The sequence below is a fragment of the Phocoena phocoena genome, chromosome 1 (genome assembly GCF_963924675.1).
Source record: "Phocoena phocoena chromosome 1, mPhoPho1.1, whole genome shotgun sequence".
NCBI classification, from domain to species: domain Eukaryota; kingdom Metazoa; phylum Chordata; class Mammalia; order Artiodactyla; family Phocoenidae; genus Phocoena; species Phocoena phocoena.
In genome coordinates, this window is record NC_089219.1 from 142,542,537 (window position 1) to 142,560,727 (window position 18,191).

General features: G+C 36.3%; 1 protein-coding gene across 1 annotated transcript in view; it reads left to right on the top strand.

The window, feature by feature from the left end:
- PLA2G4A (phospholipase A2 group IVA) overlaps positions 1 to 18,191 on the top strand; it is a 159,561-nt gene that overhangs the window by 13,800 nt on the left and 127,570 nt on the right. Inside the window, exon 2 of the mRNA XM_065875537.1 lies at positions 10,034 to 10,136. Coding sequence (XP_065731609.1) covers positions 10,104 to 10,136 — 33 coding nt within the window. The 5' untranslated portion in view covers positions 10,034 to 10,103. The remainder of the gene's footprint in view (positions 1 to 10,033; positions 10,137 to 18,191) is intronic.

Sequence of the window (18,191 nt, forward strand, 5' to 3'; positions counted from 1 at the left end):
CCTCATCTGTGGTCTAATCAGCTTTCCCCAGTAATCCATATACATTCCAAGTTTGTTGATTCATCCTTTAGTAAATGGTAATTGGGTGATCACTTGGGGCCCAACAAGAATACAGGGAGAAGGAGACAGAACTTCCCTCTTGTTGTTCACAGCTAGAGGAGACATACCCTCTAAATAATGGTGATAGAGTACATAACACTGCGGTAGGAGATATCAAGGAGAAATATAAGGGTCCTAACCATGTAGATAAAGAGATGGTTTACTTCAGAGAGTGAGTTTATACAGAATCCTGAAGGACAGGAAGAGACTATCCTGCACAGAAGGTGTGTGGGGGAGGGAGTTCCCTGGTGGTCCAGTGGTTAGGACTCTGCGCTTTCACTGCCAAGATCTGGGTTCGATTCCTGGTCCAGGAACTAAAATCCCACAGGTCGCACGCAGCGCGGCCAAAAAAAAAAGGTATGTGGGAGAGAGGTAAGGAGGGTTTTGGGTGGCTGGGTGGCACCGGTGAGAGCCTGAGATGCGATGGGGCATCTCCACTGTGGCTGCAGCTTGCTGCTCATGGCCTTTTCCTAGAGCGCATGTTTCTACCTCCATTTCTAGACATCTAGGCCCTTTTGTGGTTTCAAATATCAGCTCAGGTATTTGCCTTTTCTAGCAAGCCTTGTTTATTTTAAACCAGTTGAATCTTTCTCTGCTCTGAAACTCCAGTAGATATTCCATATATATTTGTCAGGTTAAATAATGAACTTTCAATAATACAAATTTGAGAGATGAAGAAGCAGTGTCAGTGACCTAGGAATAAAAGCAGAGTAGAAAAATTCAATTCGAAAGGAATAGTGTGGATGGACATCAGTGAGGGACCAGGCGTCTCACTGTGGGACCTGAGAGTCATGTACCATACTCTTGGGTTCCTGGCTTGAGAAATAGACCCAGTTCATTAATCTGTTCCTTTATATCTGGTGGCATGCTTGTCTATTTCCTTGGGAACAGGGCAGTTCTCTTAACAGGTTTTCTGTATTAAACTTAGGGTACAGCCTGAGAGACAGTTCTAATATAAAGCAGCTCATGTACTTAATTCTTATTGTTTCTTCATTCCTCTGTGCCTGTGGATGATAACAGACTCTTTGCTTAGCCTAGGTTTAAGAATTTAAAACTTTATTAATGCCCTAGTAACTTTAGTAATGCCTTGGTATATATGAATGATGATGATGGAAACAATAATGCACTTCATGCCTTCACGCTTTTAGAACATTCTTCTATATCCAGAATAATGGAGAAAGCTTTGAATTTTGAAGCAGATAAATCAGAGCCATATATATATAATTTAATGGATCAGAAACAGCAGGACTTTTTAATCTCTATTAAAACTCATTGTTGAATATGATAAAGTACACAGTCTTTATAAAATGTGCTCAACAAATTTACCTACTTGAATTTCTTAGAAATCTCCATAGAACCAAATAAGTCTCAGGAATTTGGGGGAAAGCATCAGTTTCCTAAAAAACAATAACAAATGATAATTTTGTATATTTATGGCCCACTAGGTACTATGCTTAATAATTGACATAGTTTTTCTCATTTCATCCTCTCACTGCCTCTGTGAGGTGTGGGGACCATTTCCCCTATTTTATAGGTAAAGAAACAATCGTAATTGTTTTGGGGCTCCATGAACTGCGCCCAGATAAGACAGCAAACTTAACTGGTCAATGTTGTTTGTGTTCTGATGCTCCATCCATTATCTGTTCCCCATCTCTCTCCCTCTCTTCAGGCCTTCCTATTCCCTAAGACACAACAATATTGAAATTAGGCCAATTAATAACCCTACAGTGGTCTTTAAATGTTCAGGTGAAAGGAAAAGCCATGTGTCTCTCATTTTAAATCAAAAACTGGAAATAAGTTTAAACTTAGTGAGGAAGGCATGTTGAAAGTTGAGATCAGTCAAAAGCTAGGCCTCTTGTACCAAACGGTTAGCTAAGTTGTAAATGGCAAAGGAAAAGTTCTTGAGGAAATTAAAATGCTACTCTAGTGAACACATGAATGATAAGAAAGTGAAACAGCCTTATTGCTGATATGGAGAAAGTTTTAGTGGAATGGATAGAAGATCCAACCAGCCACATTTCCTTCAGCCAAACCCTAATCCTGAGCAAGGCTCTAACTCTCTTCGAGTCTATGAAGACTGAGAGAAGTAAGAAAGTTGCAGAAGAAAAGTCTGAGTCTAGCAGACGTTGTTTCATGAGGTTTCAGGAAAGAAGCCATCTCTAAAACGTCAAAGTGCAAGGTGAAGCAGCAAATGCTGATGTAGAAGCTGCAGCAGGTTATCCAGAGGATCTAGCTGAGATCATTAATGAAGATGGCTACACCAAACAACTGATTTTCAATGGAGGTGAAACAACATTAAAATGGAGGAAGATGCTATCTAGGATTTTCATAGCTAGGGAGGAGAAGTCAATGCCTGGCTTCAAAGTTTCAAAGGATAGGCTGATTTTATTGTTAGGGGCTAATGCATCTGGTGACTTTAAGTTGAAGGCAGTGCTCACTTACTATTCTGAAAATCTCAGGGCCGTTAAGAATTATGCTGAATCTACTCTGCCTGTACTCTATAAATGGAAACACAAAGCCTGTGTGACAGCATATCTGTTTAGAACATGATTTACTGAATATTTTAAGCCTATTGTTGAGACCTACTTCTCAAAAAAAGGATGCCTTTCAAAATATTACTACTTCTCACTGACAATGCACGTGGTCACCCAAGAGCTCTGACAGAGATGTGCAATGAAATTAATGTTGTTTTTATGCCTGTTGACACAACATCAATTCATTTGACTTTCAAGTCTTATTCTTTAAGAAGTATACATTTTTGTAAGGCTATAGCTGCCATAGATAGTGATTCCTCTGATTGATCTGGGCAAAGGCAATGGAAAACTTTCTGGAAAGGATTCACCATTCTAGATTCCATGAAGAACATTTGTGATTCATGGGAAGAGGTCACAATATCAACATTAAAGGAAGTTTATAAGAAGTTGATTCTAACCTTCATGGATGACTTTTAGGAGTTCAAGATTTCAATGGAGGAAGTAACTGCAGATGTGTTGGAAATAACAGGAGAACTAGAATTAGAAGTGGAGCCTGAAGATGTGACTGAATTTCGGCAATCTCATGATAAAACTTGAAAGGATGAGGAGTTGCTTCTTATGGATGAGCAAAGAAAGTGGTTTCTTGAGATTGAATCTACTCCTGGTGAAGATGCTGTGAAGATTGTTGAAATGACAGTAAAAAGTTTAAAACATTACATAAACTTAGTTGATAAAGCAGTAGCAGGGTTTGAGAGGATTGACTCAAATTTCGTTTTGTTTTAATATTCATTTAATTTTTTGGAGGGGGCTGTGTCGGGTCTTAGTTGTGGCACGCAGGCTCAGTAGTTGCAGCATGCAGGCTCTGTAGTTGTGGTGCATGGGCTTTCTAGTTGTGGCCTGCGTGCTTAGTAGTTGCAGTGCATGGGCTTGGTGGCCCCACGGCATGTGGGATCTTAGTTCCCCAACCAGGGATCGAACCCATGTCCCCTGCACTGGAAGGCTGATTCTTAACCACTGGACCACCAGGGAGGTCCCTTGACTCCAATTTTGAAAGAAGTTATACTGTGGGTAAAATGTTCTCAAACAGCATTGCATGCCACAGAGAAATTCTTCTTGTAAAGAAGAGTCAATTGATGCAGTAAACTTCATCGTTGTCTCATTTTAAGAAATTGCTACACACACAAAAAAGAAATTGCCATAGTCACCCCAACCTTCAGAAACCACCATCCAAGACCCTCCACCAGCAAAAGATTATTATTCGCTAAAGGCTGAGATGATGGTTAGCCATAAAGTATTTTAAATTAAGGTTTGTACATTGTTCTTTTGGATACAATGCTACTGCACACTCAGTAGACTACATTACAATGTAAACATAACTTTTAAATGCACTGGAAAACCAAAAAATTTTTGCGACTTGGTTTATTGAGATATTTGCTTTGTTGTGGTGGTCTGGAACCAAACCTGCAATATCTCTGTGGTATACTTGTGATAACCTCTTATTTTCCCGTTGTCCTGTAACTCTAGGCAGGGAAAGAGAATGACAAAACACTCTAGTCTGTGTTTTTTTTTTTTTGTCTTTTTGGTTTTTTTTTCACCTTTCCCAGAGAAGTCCATCTTGCCCTGATAACGTGACTAACAGGGTTTTGGACAATATGAAGCATTCACTGAAAGTCAACAGTTGCATTGCACAGGCAAGTGTGTGTTGAAAAGTGTATCTGCATTTCCCTTTCATTAGTGTTCTGGAAGTTTCTAATTGCAGGGCAGCCAAGGAAAAAAAAGAAATTATGAGCTTCATATCTCTTGCTTCAGACTTAAAAGACTGTATACTCACAAAGACTGTTATTCAGCTTAGTTATAAAAAACAAAAAAACCCAAAACTGCTGTTTTATGAGTATTCATTCATGATATCATTCATGATACATCATTCATGATAGTGGTTATGCAAATTAGTTGCAGTAATGTTTCCAGGCTAAGCTAGTTGTTTGGGGGAAGATATTTTCCTGGTATTTAATGTGGCTAGGTGGACAGAAATGCCTTAATTTCACAGAACCTAAAATACCTACTGTTACTATTAACAGTTTAGGGGGAAAAAGGATGAATGGGTGCCTATTTGTAACTGGGACTGAAAATGTCATCACTGTCTGGCAATAATGACCAATGATTTTATTCTGAAGAAAGTGAACCTTACCCAATAATTTTCCCACATGACTCCTTTGTTACTTCTTTTGAACATAACTTTGGAATGAAAATTGTTCATATAAATTACATCTATCCTTGTGTATTGGACTTTTAAACTAATTTTGTATTTTGAAATAATTTAAGGTAAGGAATTGCAAAAATATGGAACTTCCCTGGCGGTCCAGTGGTTAAGACTTTGCCTTCCAATGTGGGGGGTGTGGGTTTGACCTCTGGTCAGTGAGCTGAGATCCCACATGCCTCACAGCCAAAAAACCAAAACACAAAACAGAAGCAATATTGTAAGAAATTTAATAAAGACTTTAAAAAAATGGTCCACATCAAAGAAAAATTGCAAAAAAACTTCCATATATTCTTTACCCAGATTTCCCAAATATAATATCTTGAATGGCCATAGTTCATTATCAAAACCAGGAAACTGACATTGGTAGAATGATATTAACTAAACTACAAACCTTATTTGGATTTTATTAGTCTTTTGTATGTATTAGATTTTATCGAGCCTGACAACCTCTGCCTTTTGATTGGAGGGTAAAATTCATTCACATTTAATATTATAGTTATCTGCAGTGGTTATGTTCCAAGACTCCTGGTGGATGCCTGAAATCTCAGGTATGCTGTATCCTACATATATTATGTTTTTTCTTATTCATACCTATGATAAAGTTTAATTTATAAATTAGGCACAGTAAGAGTTTACCAACAATAATTAATAATATAGAACAATTATAGCAATATATGTAATGAGAGTTATATGAATTTGGTCTCTCTCAAAGTATTTTATGGTACAAATTTAATACCTTTTCCACCTTAGCTAAGCACCTATCTGCACTGTAGCAGTAACGTTTGCAGTTTGAGGTGTGACAGCAAAACTAGCACGGATTTCTTTTTTCTTCTTCACAGTTTCACAGATAAAAGATTCCTTCTTACTGTAGATCTTAGCACCCTCAGCATACAATTTTTTTTTCTTTCCTTAAGTTGAGAACATTCACCTTTTCATTTATAGGAAGCACTTTACAGTTTCTCTTTGGCATATCCGAATTGCCAGCATCACTACTCTTGTGCTTTGGGACCATTATTAAGTGAAATAAGGGTTACTTGAATTCAAACACTGAGATACTGCAACAGTCAGTTTTATAACCAGGATGGCTACTAAGTGGCTAATGGGTAGAATACTTTGGACAAAGGGATGATTCATGTTTCGGGTGGGATGGAGCAGGATATTATGAGATTTCATCATGTTACTCAGAACAGTGCAAAATTTTAAACTTATGAATTGTTTATTTCTGGAATTTTCCACTTAATATTTTTGGACTTCAGTTGACCACAGGTAACTGAAACTTTGGAAAGGGAAACAGCAGATAAGAAGGGATTACTATATTATAGTTATGGTTGGATTTCCATCTGCCATTTTGCTTTCTGTTTTCTATATGTCTCATTTCTTTTTTTGTTCCTCTGTTCCTTGTGTTAAGTTGGTATCTTCTAGCAGACCATTTTAGTTCCTTTGTTGATGTTTTAACTATATTTTTGAGTGATTTTCCTAGTGGTTACTCTAGGAATTATTTCTAGGTGCACCTTAATTTATTACAATCTACTTTATGCAAATAATAACTTAATTCCAGTAAAATATAGAAACTCTGCTCTAACATAGTTCCAATCCCTCCCCACTCCTTTGTGCTATTATTATCATATATATTAATTCTATATATGTTGTAAACCCAACAATACAGTATTGTAATTTATTGCTTTACATATTCCATTTCTTTTAAAGAAGATTAAGAAGAAAAGAGAAAAATTGTATTTATAAAATATTTTATATTGATGTATTTATTTACAATTTCTTTCTTCCTATGGATTCAATTACCATCTTGTGTTCTTTCCTTACTCTGTTATAACCCCAATTTCTTCCCCCTTTTGTACTATTATTTTCATATATATTACATCTTTAAGTCCAACAACACAATTTTATTATTATTTTATGTAATTGACTTCTAAATCAGTTAAGAGAAGAGAAAATATATATGTATTTATACCATCATTTAAAATTTTCTATATACTTACCTTTATCAGTGCTCTCTATTTCTTTGTGTGGATTTGAGTTACTATCTGGCGTCACTTCCTTTCAACCTGAATGTTTTCCACTATTTCTTGTAATGCATTATCTCCTAGCAAAAAATATTATCTCAGTCTGTATTGATGTGGGAATGTCTTTTTTTTTTCTTCTTTTCTTGAAGGATAATTTTATTGGATATAGTATCCTTGGTTGACAGTTTTATTCTTTCAGCACTTTGAATATGTCATCCAATTGCCTTCAAGCTCCATTGATGAGAAGTCATCTATTAATCTTATTTTGGTTACCTTGTACATGATGAACCTTTTTTCTTCTGTAACTTCCAAGATTTTATTTTTGTCTTGGATTCTCAACAGATAGAACTCAACAGATAGAATATGTCTAGGTCTAGGTTTGGATCTCTTTGTATTTTTCCCACTTGGAACTGGTTGAGCTTTTCAACATGTTTTTAATCAAATTTGGGAAAATTTCAGCCATTATTTCTTCAAATATTTCTTCTTTCCTTTTTTTCTCTCCCCTCTGAGATTCCACTTGCATATACGTTAGTGTAGTTGATGTTGTCGCCAGTCTTTGAGGCTGTGTTCATTCTTCTTCATTATTTTAATTTTATTTTTCTGTTCTTCAGATTGAATAATCTCTATTGAGGCACCTTTCAATTCACTGATTCTTCTACAAGCTCACATCTGTTTATCCTCTCTAATAAATTTTTCAGTTATTTTAAAAATTAATTATTATTATTATTTTTTGGCTGTGTTGGGTCTTCGTTGCTGCGTGTGAGCTTTCTCTAGTTGAGGCCAGCGGGGGCTACTCTTCATTGCGGTGTGTGAGCTTCTCATTGCAGTGGCTTCTCTTGTTGCAGAGCACGGGCTCTAGGCGTATGGGCTTCAGTAGTTGTAGTACACGGGCTCAGTAGTTGTGTCTCGTGGGCTTTAGAGCACAGGCTCAGTAGTTGTGGTGTATGGACTTAGTTGCTCCGTGGCATTTGGGATCTTCCCCACCCAAGGCTCAAACCTGTGTCTCCTGCATTGGCAGGCAGATTCTTAACCACTGTGCCACCAGGGAAGTCCTCAGTTATGTTTTAACTCCAGATTTTCCATTTGGCTATTTTTCTAATGTCTGTATTTCTTTATTGCTATTTTCTATTTGATATGTTATTGCAACATACTTTCCTTTAATTCATGCTTTCCTTTAGTTCTGTGAACGTATAACAGATGCTGTGAAATATTTCTTAAGTTCATAATCTGGGGTCCTTCAGAGATAGTTATTATTGACTGCTTTTTTTCCTGTGTGTGGCTCATGAGGTCACAATTTCCTGTTTTTGTTTTTAGTGGTTGTTGTTGCTGAAAACTGGATATTTTAGATTATATATTATAGCAACTCATGGATTCTGATCCTTTCTCTGGGAAGGTTACTGTTGCTGTTTATTTGTTTTAGTGACTTTCCTCTGCTTGCTCTATGGAGTCTTCCCCTACAATGTTCAGACTCTGTATCAGCTCAGTTATTTTCCATTCTTGTTTTTATTTTTAAGCTTAGTAAGGTAGGAAAAGAGATATCCCTGAATGGATTTAAAGAACAAAAGGATGTTGCTCTAGGATAAAGTGCCATGAGCAATGTTTTTAAATATCTATTTGCCTTGTAGTTTCTAACCTAATAGACCTGGGCAGTTAGCTGTTGTACACATGCTTCCCACTTTTGGCTTTAATATATAGAGAGCCTCTATCCAGGTCTTGATGCAGGATATGGTAGTGACAGTAGTAGTGGTGAATAGTTGGGTGGTAAACACAGGGGTTATGAACAGAGTTGCTAGAAATGAGAAGAGGAAATAAAGTTGCTGACACCAAACTTTGGGCGCCAGTAACAAACTTCCTCTAAACATTTTGAGTACTAGTCTTACACCTTCTGGAATTTCACTTATTCTGCTTTTTTTTTTTTTTTTAAATTGGAGAGTGATATTTAACATCCTTTGACGTTAAGGATAGTTAGGAGTGAAAAAGAGAGACATCAGAAGAGAGTGTCAGTGCTAGTCTGTGAATTTCCTTTGTACGTAAACCTGACATAATGTAATATCCATCTATCCATCCACCCATCTATCCAACAAATATTTATCCTGAACCTACTATATTTTTAGGCATAGCGCTAGGCAGTAGGGATGGATAACTCTTTGAACAAGATAAATGTGGTCACCAAATTTATGCATCTTTAATTCTCTCAGGAAAGGCAGACATTGTATAAGTGGAATGAAAGGCTTGAAAGAGAAGTACAAGGTATAAATGGAACCAGTAACAGGCAGACCAAACGTATTCTGAAGGTCATGGAAGGCTTCTCTGTCAAGGTGACATTTAAGCTGTGTCCTGGAGAGTGGGTGAGCTATATCTAGTGAACAGTTGCCTACAAGGCTCTACATGATCTGTCCATGACTATTATTTCCAAACTCATCATAAGCCATTTTCACTCTTGCTCACCATTCACCAGCCACTTGTCTTCTCTCAGTTCCTCATATTTCCCGCTTGGAACACTATATTCTAAATTCATTGCGCCTCACCTTCTATAGTTAGCTCCTTTCCAGAGATCAGGTCTCAGGTTATTCTCTAGTTCCACTTTTTGCTTGTTTCCATCATTTTGTACAGCACTGTTTCTAATTGTTTAATATTTCATTTAGCTGCTTTCAAGTTAAACTGGTACTTCAGAATGAGCAAACATTTCTTTTAAAACATCAGCATTAAAATTGAAATTTAACATGAATATGTTTTTAAAATTCTTAACAAATACCTAAAGTGAAAAATGTTCCTTTTTTATTGTGAATTTGTGTAATACTGAGCCGGTTAAGAAAACAAACAGCGGCATGTGGTTTTTTAATTATAAATAGTACAAAAACAATTTTAATTTTCTGTAATTTCAATATATTTCTCATGAAGTACTTGGCAAATGCAAAAAAAAAAAAATCCTGGAGTTTCCCAATAATTACTCACAGAATAAATTTGAACAAGAAATATGGAAATTAAGAAGTACTATCAGAATGTTTATCCTTTCCTAAATTATGTGAGTATACCCATGCATATAAACAATTAAGGAGCTCAGTCTAACTGGTCCCCTTGGATAGAGTTTTACTTCCTAAGGTTCACACCCATTATCATCTAAATCTTGGGAATACATCCAAGAGAAGGCTTAACAATAAGGATTGTTTATTTTGTAGGTTTTAAAGAAGCTAGAGTGCCAGAGAAGACTTTTGAAGTGTGAAGAGATTTCCTGTAATTGAAATCAACATGTCATTTATAGATCCTTATCAGCACATTATAGTAAGTCATTTACTGTTTATATATTCTTCTGGGAGGGGGCAGACATACTTTTGTGCATGAGTACTGCTGATGTGGCTAGTAAAGTATAAAACTATGAAAAGCCTTGGACTTTTTATGAAAATCATATGAACTTAGTGTGTTTCAAATAAGGTAGAATCTGTAATAAAAGTAACTCATCTCCTCTTTTTATCACTGTAAGTTTACAGAAAAGAGGGACTTGGAGGGAAAAAATACCAAAATATATGTAACAGTATTGAACATTCATGGAACAGTAAAAAGTGTAGTTTTCACTCAGCAATTATCAGCCTGCACACTTCACATGAATTGACAGAGAGAAGATAAAATAATTATTGAGTTAAGGGCTATATTTTGGTGTGCATTTTCAGAGTAATTAATTTTGTAAACTCTCCCTTAGTTAGATGTATTTAAGTGAACTCTTCTATAGGTGGACAATTTTTAATAAAAAGTTGAATAATTCAAATTTTGGTATGTAATTTTCCAAACTCCGTTGGAAGTGTACACTCTTTGATCAAAAAAGCAGAGGAGAAAAATTTCTTTGCTGAATTTAACACTTGAGATCCAGTTAGATTTATATGGACTAGAAATAGTTTTTATGGATGTTAAGGAATAATACAAAGCTTCATTTTTATTCAGAATGAAACACTCTTCTCTTACCCTACAGCCCTTTCGAGCTGCCATCCTCTTTCTTTCCCTGCTTGGATAGCAAGGATTAATGTACTATAACTTTTTGTAGTTCTTTCTTCCATTCACAGCTTGAATCATTGAAAACTGGACTCAGGTTTTCCACTTTATGGAAAGGTCTCATCAAGGGCCTCTTTGGTGCTGAATCAAATGGATTCTTCAGGTCCCCTCCCCCGTCCCCATCTCTGTTGGTCATTCTCCTCTTCTTAAAACTCCTTAAAAGTTTTTTTTTTTTTTGCAAGCTTCTCTTAATGTTTGACTCCTTTTTTAAACTGAGGCATAGCATATATAAAGTGCATAAATTTTAATTGTTCAGCTTGATGGATTTTTACATGAAACCATCATACAGATAAAAATACACATTATAAGCACCCTAGAAGAGTTATTCATGTCCCTTCCAGTCAATAAACTCCACAAAACTAACCGATATTTGTCTTCTATTACCAAAGATCAGGTTTCCTGTTCTTGACCCTCATGTAGATGCCTGCATTCAACATTTTGTCTGCGAGATTCATTCATGTTATTGTGAGTAGCAGAATTCCACACTTCTACATTGCCTTGTAGTATCTCATTTTCTGATACAGTATACCACAAACTATTTATCTAGTCTACTGATAACCCTCATGTCCTCACCGAATGGCAATGGTACCTTTGCTAAATATCAGGCAACCATATATGTGTGGCTTGGTTTCTTTTCTTTTCTATTGGTCTATTAGTCTTTGTTTGCCCCAGTACCAATCTATCTTAATGTCTATAGCTTTGAAATGTGTCTTTATATATGGTAGTGTGAATCCTCCAACTTTTTCTTCTTCAAGATTGTCTTGGCTTTTCTTAGGCCTCTGCACTTCCATACAGGTTTTGAAATCAATTTGTCAATACACACACACACACACACACACACACACACAAATGCTGGGATTTTTATTAATACTGAAATTATTCTGTAGATGGATTAGGGGAGAGATGACATGATAGTAATATTGAATCTTCCAATCTATTTACAATCATGAAACTAATGTTAAACTAATGTTTCACTAGAAATTAAAAAGCTAATGTATTTACATGGAAATACAAGTGTTTTTTATAGATCCAGTGAACTTACAGAATTTCTTTATTAATTCTAATAGTTTGAAGTTTTTTTAGATTTTCAACTTACACATTCCTGTTATCAGTGAATAATTCCAGTTTTCCTTCCACCGTTATGGTGTTCTGTAGATGAATTTTAACATTGAGGGTAGGTGCAGATTAGTTTTTTCTTACCCTACCACCTCAAGAGAGATGGATAATTTCTATAACTCAGAGAATTCAATCAAAGTGTTCATTCTTAAACCTTAACATGAAATCTGGCACTTGAAACTGAGAAGGAAGATAAGATTAAGGTGTATAGCCCTGAGCTTGAGATAAAGACCAATAATAATTCTAAATCTTAACATTTATACTTTCAATTCAGTTTATCTCCAAATCTATTTTAATATTTTTTTCTGAGCACTTATCACCATTTATTGAATGCCCATTATGTACTACTCCCTGTCAGTAGGCACTGGGAAATCAAAATAATCCTTGAACTGAGCTTATGTCTAGCAGAAAAATAATTTATAATAACTTTAAGGGCTCTGATAGGAACAATGAAGATTACTCTGGGAATATACAACATGAATAACTAATAACAGGAATCCTTCTGGAATTCCTAAAGGAAGTGACATGGAAGCACAGACCTGAAGGTATAGTAGAAGTTAGGTGAAGGGAGAGAAAATGACTTTTCTGGATTGGGAAAAGCATATGTGAAGTAGTCTGGAGGTGAGAAAGTACATGTTGTAAGGAAATGAAAGAATTTCGGTATGGCTGGAGCATAACACATTTCAAAGAAATTATTATTTCAAATGACCTTCACTTTTCTGTCTAATATGACCAGGCCTTATTACTAACTGCTATGCAGGCCTCACATGTCTCATGTCAGATGGCCGTATTAACAGGCCATTTAGTTCCTTTTTTTAACACGGCAGAGCATGTTTAAAACCAAATTGCATCTGGATGTTTTAAGACTCATTTCTGTCACCTTTTCTTGCAAGTTTGGTTAACTATAGACAAATATTTAGGCCATAATAATTACCTATGTGGCATCTTAATATGATGAAGCATGCTAAAACCACATATCTGTAACACATTTTTCTTGACCTTCTCCAGCATCAGAATTGAACAATCATTTAGCGTTCCGGTGTATAGCCCTTTTCAATGAGAGGGTCCTAAGAGCTTTATACTTTCATTCATGCTTGTTTTTGCTGTGTGTGTGTGAAAAAAAAAACTGTGCATGTGTGTGTGTAAATTTTTCTAGTGACAAAATTTCCTGCCCTAGTTACCACAGAAGGATACTTTTCAAAATATATAACTGAGAATACTTTTATTACAAGGGAAAGATGGGGAAAACTAAGCCAACTTACTAGTAATGAAGGGTGCCAGACAGGTCGACACAGTTTTGGCTGCCTCAAGGCGGTGAAGATTGGACTCACCCTCACCACACCTGTAATGCAGAGACATGTTGGAGAATCGTGTGGGCTGATGCAGCAAGTTCTCTTGTTTCCAATGGTGCCAGCTTTTAAGAATGTAGGAGAAAATGGAGTAATATATATAGGGCACAATGCAGTTCCCATATGTCTAGAGTTGTTCTGAGGTACTTTCCATCCTGAAGGGTATTTGTGTATTTGTGTCTCCAGAATCTACTGAAGTTCTTTTGGACCAGGAAGATATCAATCTTGCAAAGATAGATCAAATATAAAATACTTATAAAAATTTCCATCTTTTTACTCTGAAAAGATGAGTCACTTCCCTGGAGTGAAAAAAAATCTAGAGCTCTTCCCACCACCAATTAGCAATGGAGGGCCACTGTCCCGCATCCACGGAAAACTGAGTTCTTGTCCACACTGAGGTCAACCACCTGGGTATGTGAGCATGACTGCCTGCTAAAATACAGGGATATTTGAAAAAGGTCATTGTAGGATGACTGGAAATGTTACCAAAAAAGTAAGAAGCTATTATTCTAGATTATTATGGTCACAGGGTGGGGGAGAAAAACACTGGTGTAGGTAATCAAAGAACTAGTGTTTTAGTGGTAGTTCCAGACTTTAGTTACGTGCTCTTGAGCACTTAAACTGACTTTTAGCTGCTTCATATGAAGTATGAGTAGTACCTGCTGTGTCTGTTCCACGGGGCTTTTATAAATAATAAATCATTGTGTACACAAGCATTTTTTTTTTACATCTTTATTGGAGTATAATTGCTTTACAATGGTGTGTTAGTTTCTGCTTTATAACAAAGTGAATCAGTTATACATATACATATGTTCCCATGTCTCTTCCCTCTTGCATCTCCCTCCCTCCCACCTTCCCTATCCCACCTCTCCAGGCGGTCACAAAGCACCGAGCTGATCTCCCTGTGCTATGCGGCTGCTTCCCACTAGCTATCTACCTTACGTTTGGTAGTGTATATATGTCCATGCCACTCTCTCACTTTGTCACAGCTTACCCCTCCCGCTCCCCATATCCTCAAGTCCATTCTCTAGTAGGTCTGTATCTTTATTCCTCTCTTACCCCCAGGTTCTTCATGACATTTTTTTTCTTAAATTCCATATATATGTGTTAGCATATGGTATTTGTCTCTCTCTTGCTGACTTACTTCACTCTGTATGATAGACTCTAGGTCCATCCACCTCATTACAAATAGCTCAATTTCATTTCTTTGTATGGCTGAGTAATATTCCATTGTATATATGTGCTACATCTTCTTTATCCATTCATCCGATGATGGACACTAAGGTTGTTTCCAACTCCTGGCTATTGTAAATAGAGCTGCAATGAACATTTTGGTACATGACTCTTTTTGAATTATGGTTATCTCAGGGTATATGCCCAGTAGTGGGATTGCTGGGTCATATGATAGTTTTATTTGTAGTTTTTTTAAGGAACCTCCATACTGTTCTCCATAGTGGCTGTACCAGTTCACATTCCCACCAGCAGTGCAAGAGTGTTCCCTTTTCTCCACACCCTCTCCAGCATTATTGTTTCTAGATCTTTTGATCATGGCCATTCTGACTGGTGTGAGATGATATCTCATTGTAGTTTTGATTTGCATTTCTCTAATGATTAATGATGTTGAGCATTCTTTCATGTGTTTGTTGGCAGTCTGTATATCTTCTTTGGAGAAATATCTATTTAGATCTTCTGCCCATTTTTGAATTGGGTTGTTTGTTTTTCTGTTATTGAGCTGCATGAGCTGCTTATAAATTTGGGAGATTAATCCTTTGTCACTTGCTTCATTTGCAATTATTTTCTTCCATTCTGAGGGTTGTCTTTTCGTCTTGTTTATGGTTTCCTTTGCTGTGCAAAAGCTTTTAAGTTTCATTAGGTCCCATTTGTTTATTTTTGCTTTTATTTCCATTTCTCTAGGAAGTGGGTCAAAAAGGATCTTGCTGTGATTTATGTCATAGAGTCTTCTGCCTATGTTTTCCTCTAAGAGTTTGATAGTTTCTGGCCTTACATTTAGGTCTTTAATCCATTTTTAGTTTATTTTTGTGTATGGTGTTAGGGAGTGATCTAATCTCATGCTTTTACATGTACCTGTCCAGTTTTCCCAGCACCACTTATTGAAGAGGCTGTCCTTTCTCCACTGTACATTCCTGCCTCCTTTATCAAAGATAAGGTGACTATATGTGTGTGGGTTTATCTCTGGGCTTTCTCTCCTGTTCCATTGATCTATCTTTCTGTTTTTGTGCCAGTAGCATACTGTCTTGATGACTGTAGCTTTGTAGTATAGTCTGAAGTCAGGGAGCCTGATACCTCCAGCTCCGTTTTTCGTTCTCAAGATTGCTTTGGCTATTTGGGGTCTTTTGTGTTTCTATACAAATAGTGAAATTTTTTGTTCTAGTTCTGTGAAAAATGCCATTGGTAGTTTGATAGGGATTGCATTGAATCTGTAGATTGCTTTGGGTAGTAGAGTCATTTTCACAATGCTGATTCTTCCAATCCAAGAACATGGTATATCTCTCCATCTATTTGTATCATCTTCAGTTTCTTTCATCAGTGTCTTATAATTTTCTGCATACAGGTCTTTTGTCTCCTTAGGTAGGTTTATTCCTAGATATTTTATTCTTTTTGTTGCAGTGGTAAATGCGAGTGTTTTCTTGATTTCACTTTCATATTTTTCATCATTAGTGTATAGGAATGCCAGACGTTTCTGTGCATTAATTTTGTATCCTGCTACTTTACCAATTTCATAGTTTTCTGGTAGCATCTTTAGGATTCTCTAGGTATAGTATCATGTCATCTGCAAACAGTGACAGCTTTACTTCTTCTTTTTCAATTTGGATTCCTTTTATTTCCTTTTCTTCTCTGATTGCTGTGGCTAAAACTTCCAAAGCTATGTTGAATAAAAGTGGTGAGAGTGGGCAACCTTGTCTTGTTCCTGATCTTAGTGGAAATGCTTTCAGTTTTTCATCATTGAGGATGATGTTGGCTGTGTGTTTGTCATATATGGCCTTTATTATGTTGAGGAAAGTTCCCTCTATGTCTACTTTCTGCAGGGTTTTTATCATAAATGGGTGTTGAATTTTGTTGAAAGCTTTCTCTGCATCTATTGAGATGATCATATGGTTTTTCTCCTTCAGTTTGTTAATACAGTGTATCACGTTGATTGATTTGCATATATTGAAGAATCCTTGCATTCCTGGAATAAACCGCTCTTGATCATGGGGTATGATCCTTTTAATGTGCTGTTGGATTCTGTTTGCTAGTATTTTGTTGAGGATTTTTGCATCTATGTTCATCCGTGATATTGGCCTGTAGTTTTCTTTCTTTGTGACATCCTTGGCTGGTTTTGGTATCAAGGTGATGGTGGCCTCATAGAGTGAGTTTGGGAGTGTTCCTCCCTCTGCTATATTTTGGAAGAGTTTGAGAAGGATAGGTGTTAGCTCTTCTCTAAATGATAGAATTCGCCTGTGAAGCCATCTGGTGCTGGGATTTTGTTTGTTGGAAGATTTTTAATCACAGTTTCAATTTCAGTGCTTGTGATTGGTCTGTTCATATTTTCTATTTCTTCCTGATTCAGTCTTGGCAGGTTGTGCATTTCTAAGAATTTGTCCATTTCTTCCAGGTTTTCCATTTTATTGGAATAGAGTTGCTTGTAGTAATCTCTCATGACCTTTTGTATTTCTGCAGTGTCAGTTGTTACTTCTCCTTTTTCATTTCTAATTCTTTTGATTTGAGTCTTCTCCTTTTTTTTCTTGATGAGTCTGGCTAATGGTTTATCAATTTTGTTTATCTTCTCAAAGTACCAGCTTTTAGGTTTATTGATCTTTGCTATCGTTTCCTTTATTTCTTTTTCATTTATTTCTGATCTGATTTTTATGATTTCTTTCCTTCTGCTAACTTTGAGGTTGTTTTGTTCTTCTTTCTCTAATTGCTTTAGGTGCAAGGTTAGGTTGTTTATTCGAGATGTTTCCTGTTTCTTAAGGTAGGATTGTATTGCTGTAAACTTCCCTCTTAGAACTGCTTTTGCTGCATCCCATAGGTTTTGGGTGGTCGTGTCTGTGTTATCATTTGTTTCTAGGTATTTTTCATTTCCTCTTTGATTTTTTCAGTGATCATTTTGTTATTAAGTAGTGTATTGTTTAGCCTCCACGTGTTTGTATTTTTTACAGATCTTTTCCTGTAATTGCTATCTAATCTCATAGCGTTGTGGTCGGAAAAGATACTTATACAATTTCAATTTTCTTAAATTTACCAAGGCTTGACCTGTGACCCTAGATATGATCTATCCTGGAGAATGTTCCATGAGCAATTGAGAAAAATGTGTATTCTGTTGTTTTTGGATGGAATGTCCTATAAATATCAATTAAGTCCATCTTGTTTAATGTATCATTTAAAGCTTGTGTTTCCTTATTTATTTTCATTTTGGATGATCTGTCCATTGGTGAAGGTGGGGTGTCAAAGTCCCCTATTATGAATGTGTTACTGTCGATTACCTGTTTTATGGCTGTTAGTATTTGCCTTATGTATTGAGGTGCTCCTATGTTAGGTGCATAAATATTTACAATTGTTATATCTTCTTCTTGGATCGATCCCTTGATCATTATGTAGTGTCCTTCTTTGTCTCTTATAATAGTCTTTATTTTAAAGCCTATTTTGTCTGATATGAGAATTGCTACTCCAGCTTTCTTTTGGTTTCCATTTGCATGAAATATCTTTTTCCATCCCCTTACTTTCAGTCTGTATGTGTCTCTAGGTCTGAAGTAGGCCTCTTGTAGACAGCAAATATATGGGTCTTGTTTTTGTATCCATTCAGCCAATCTGTGTCTTTTGGCGG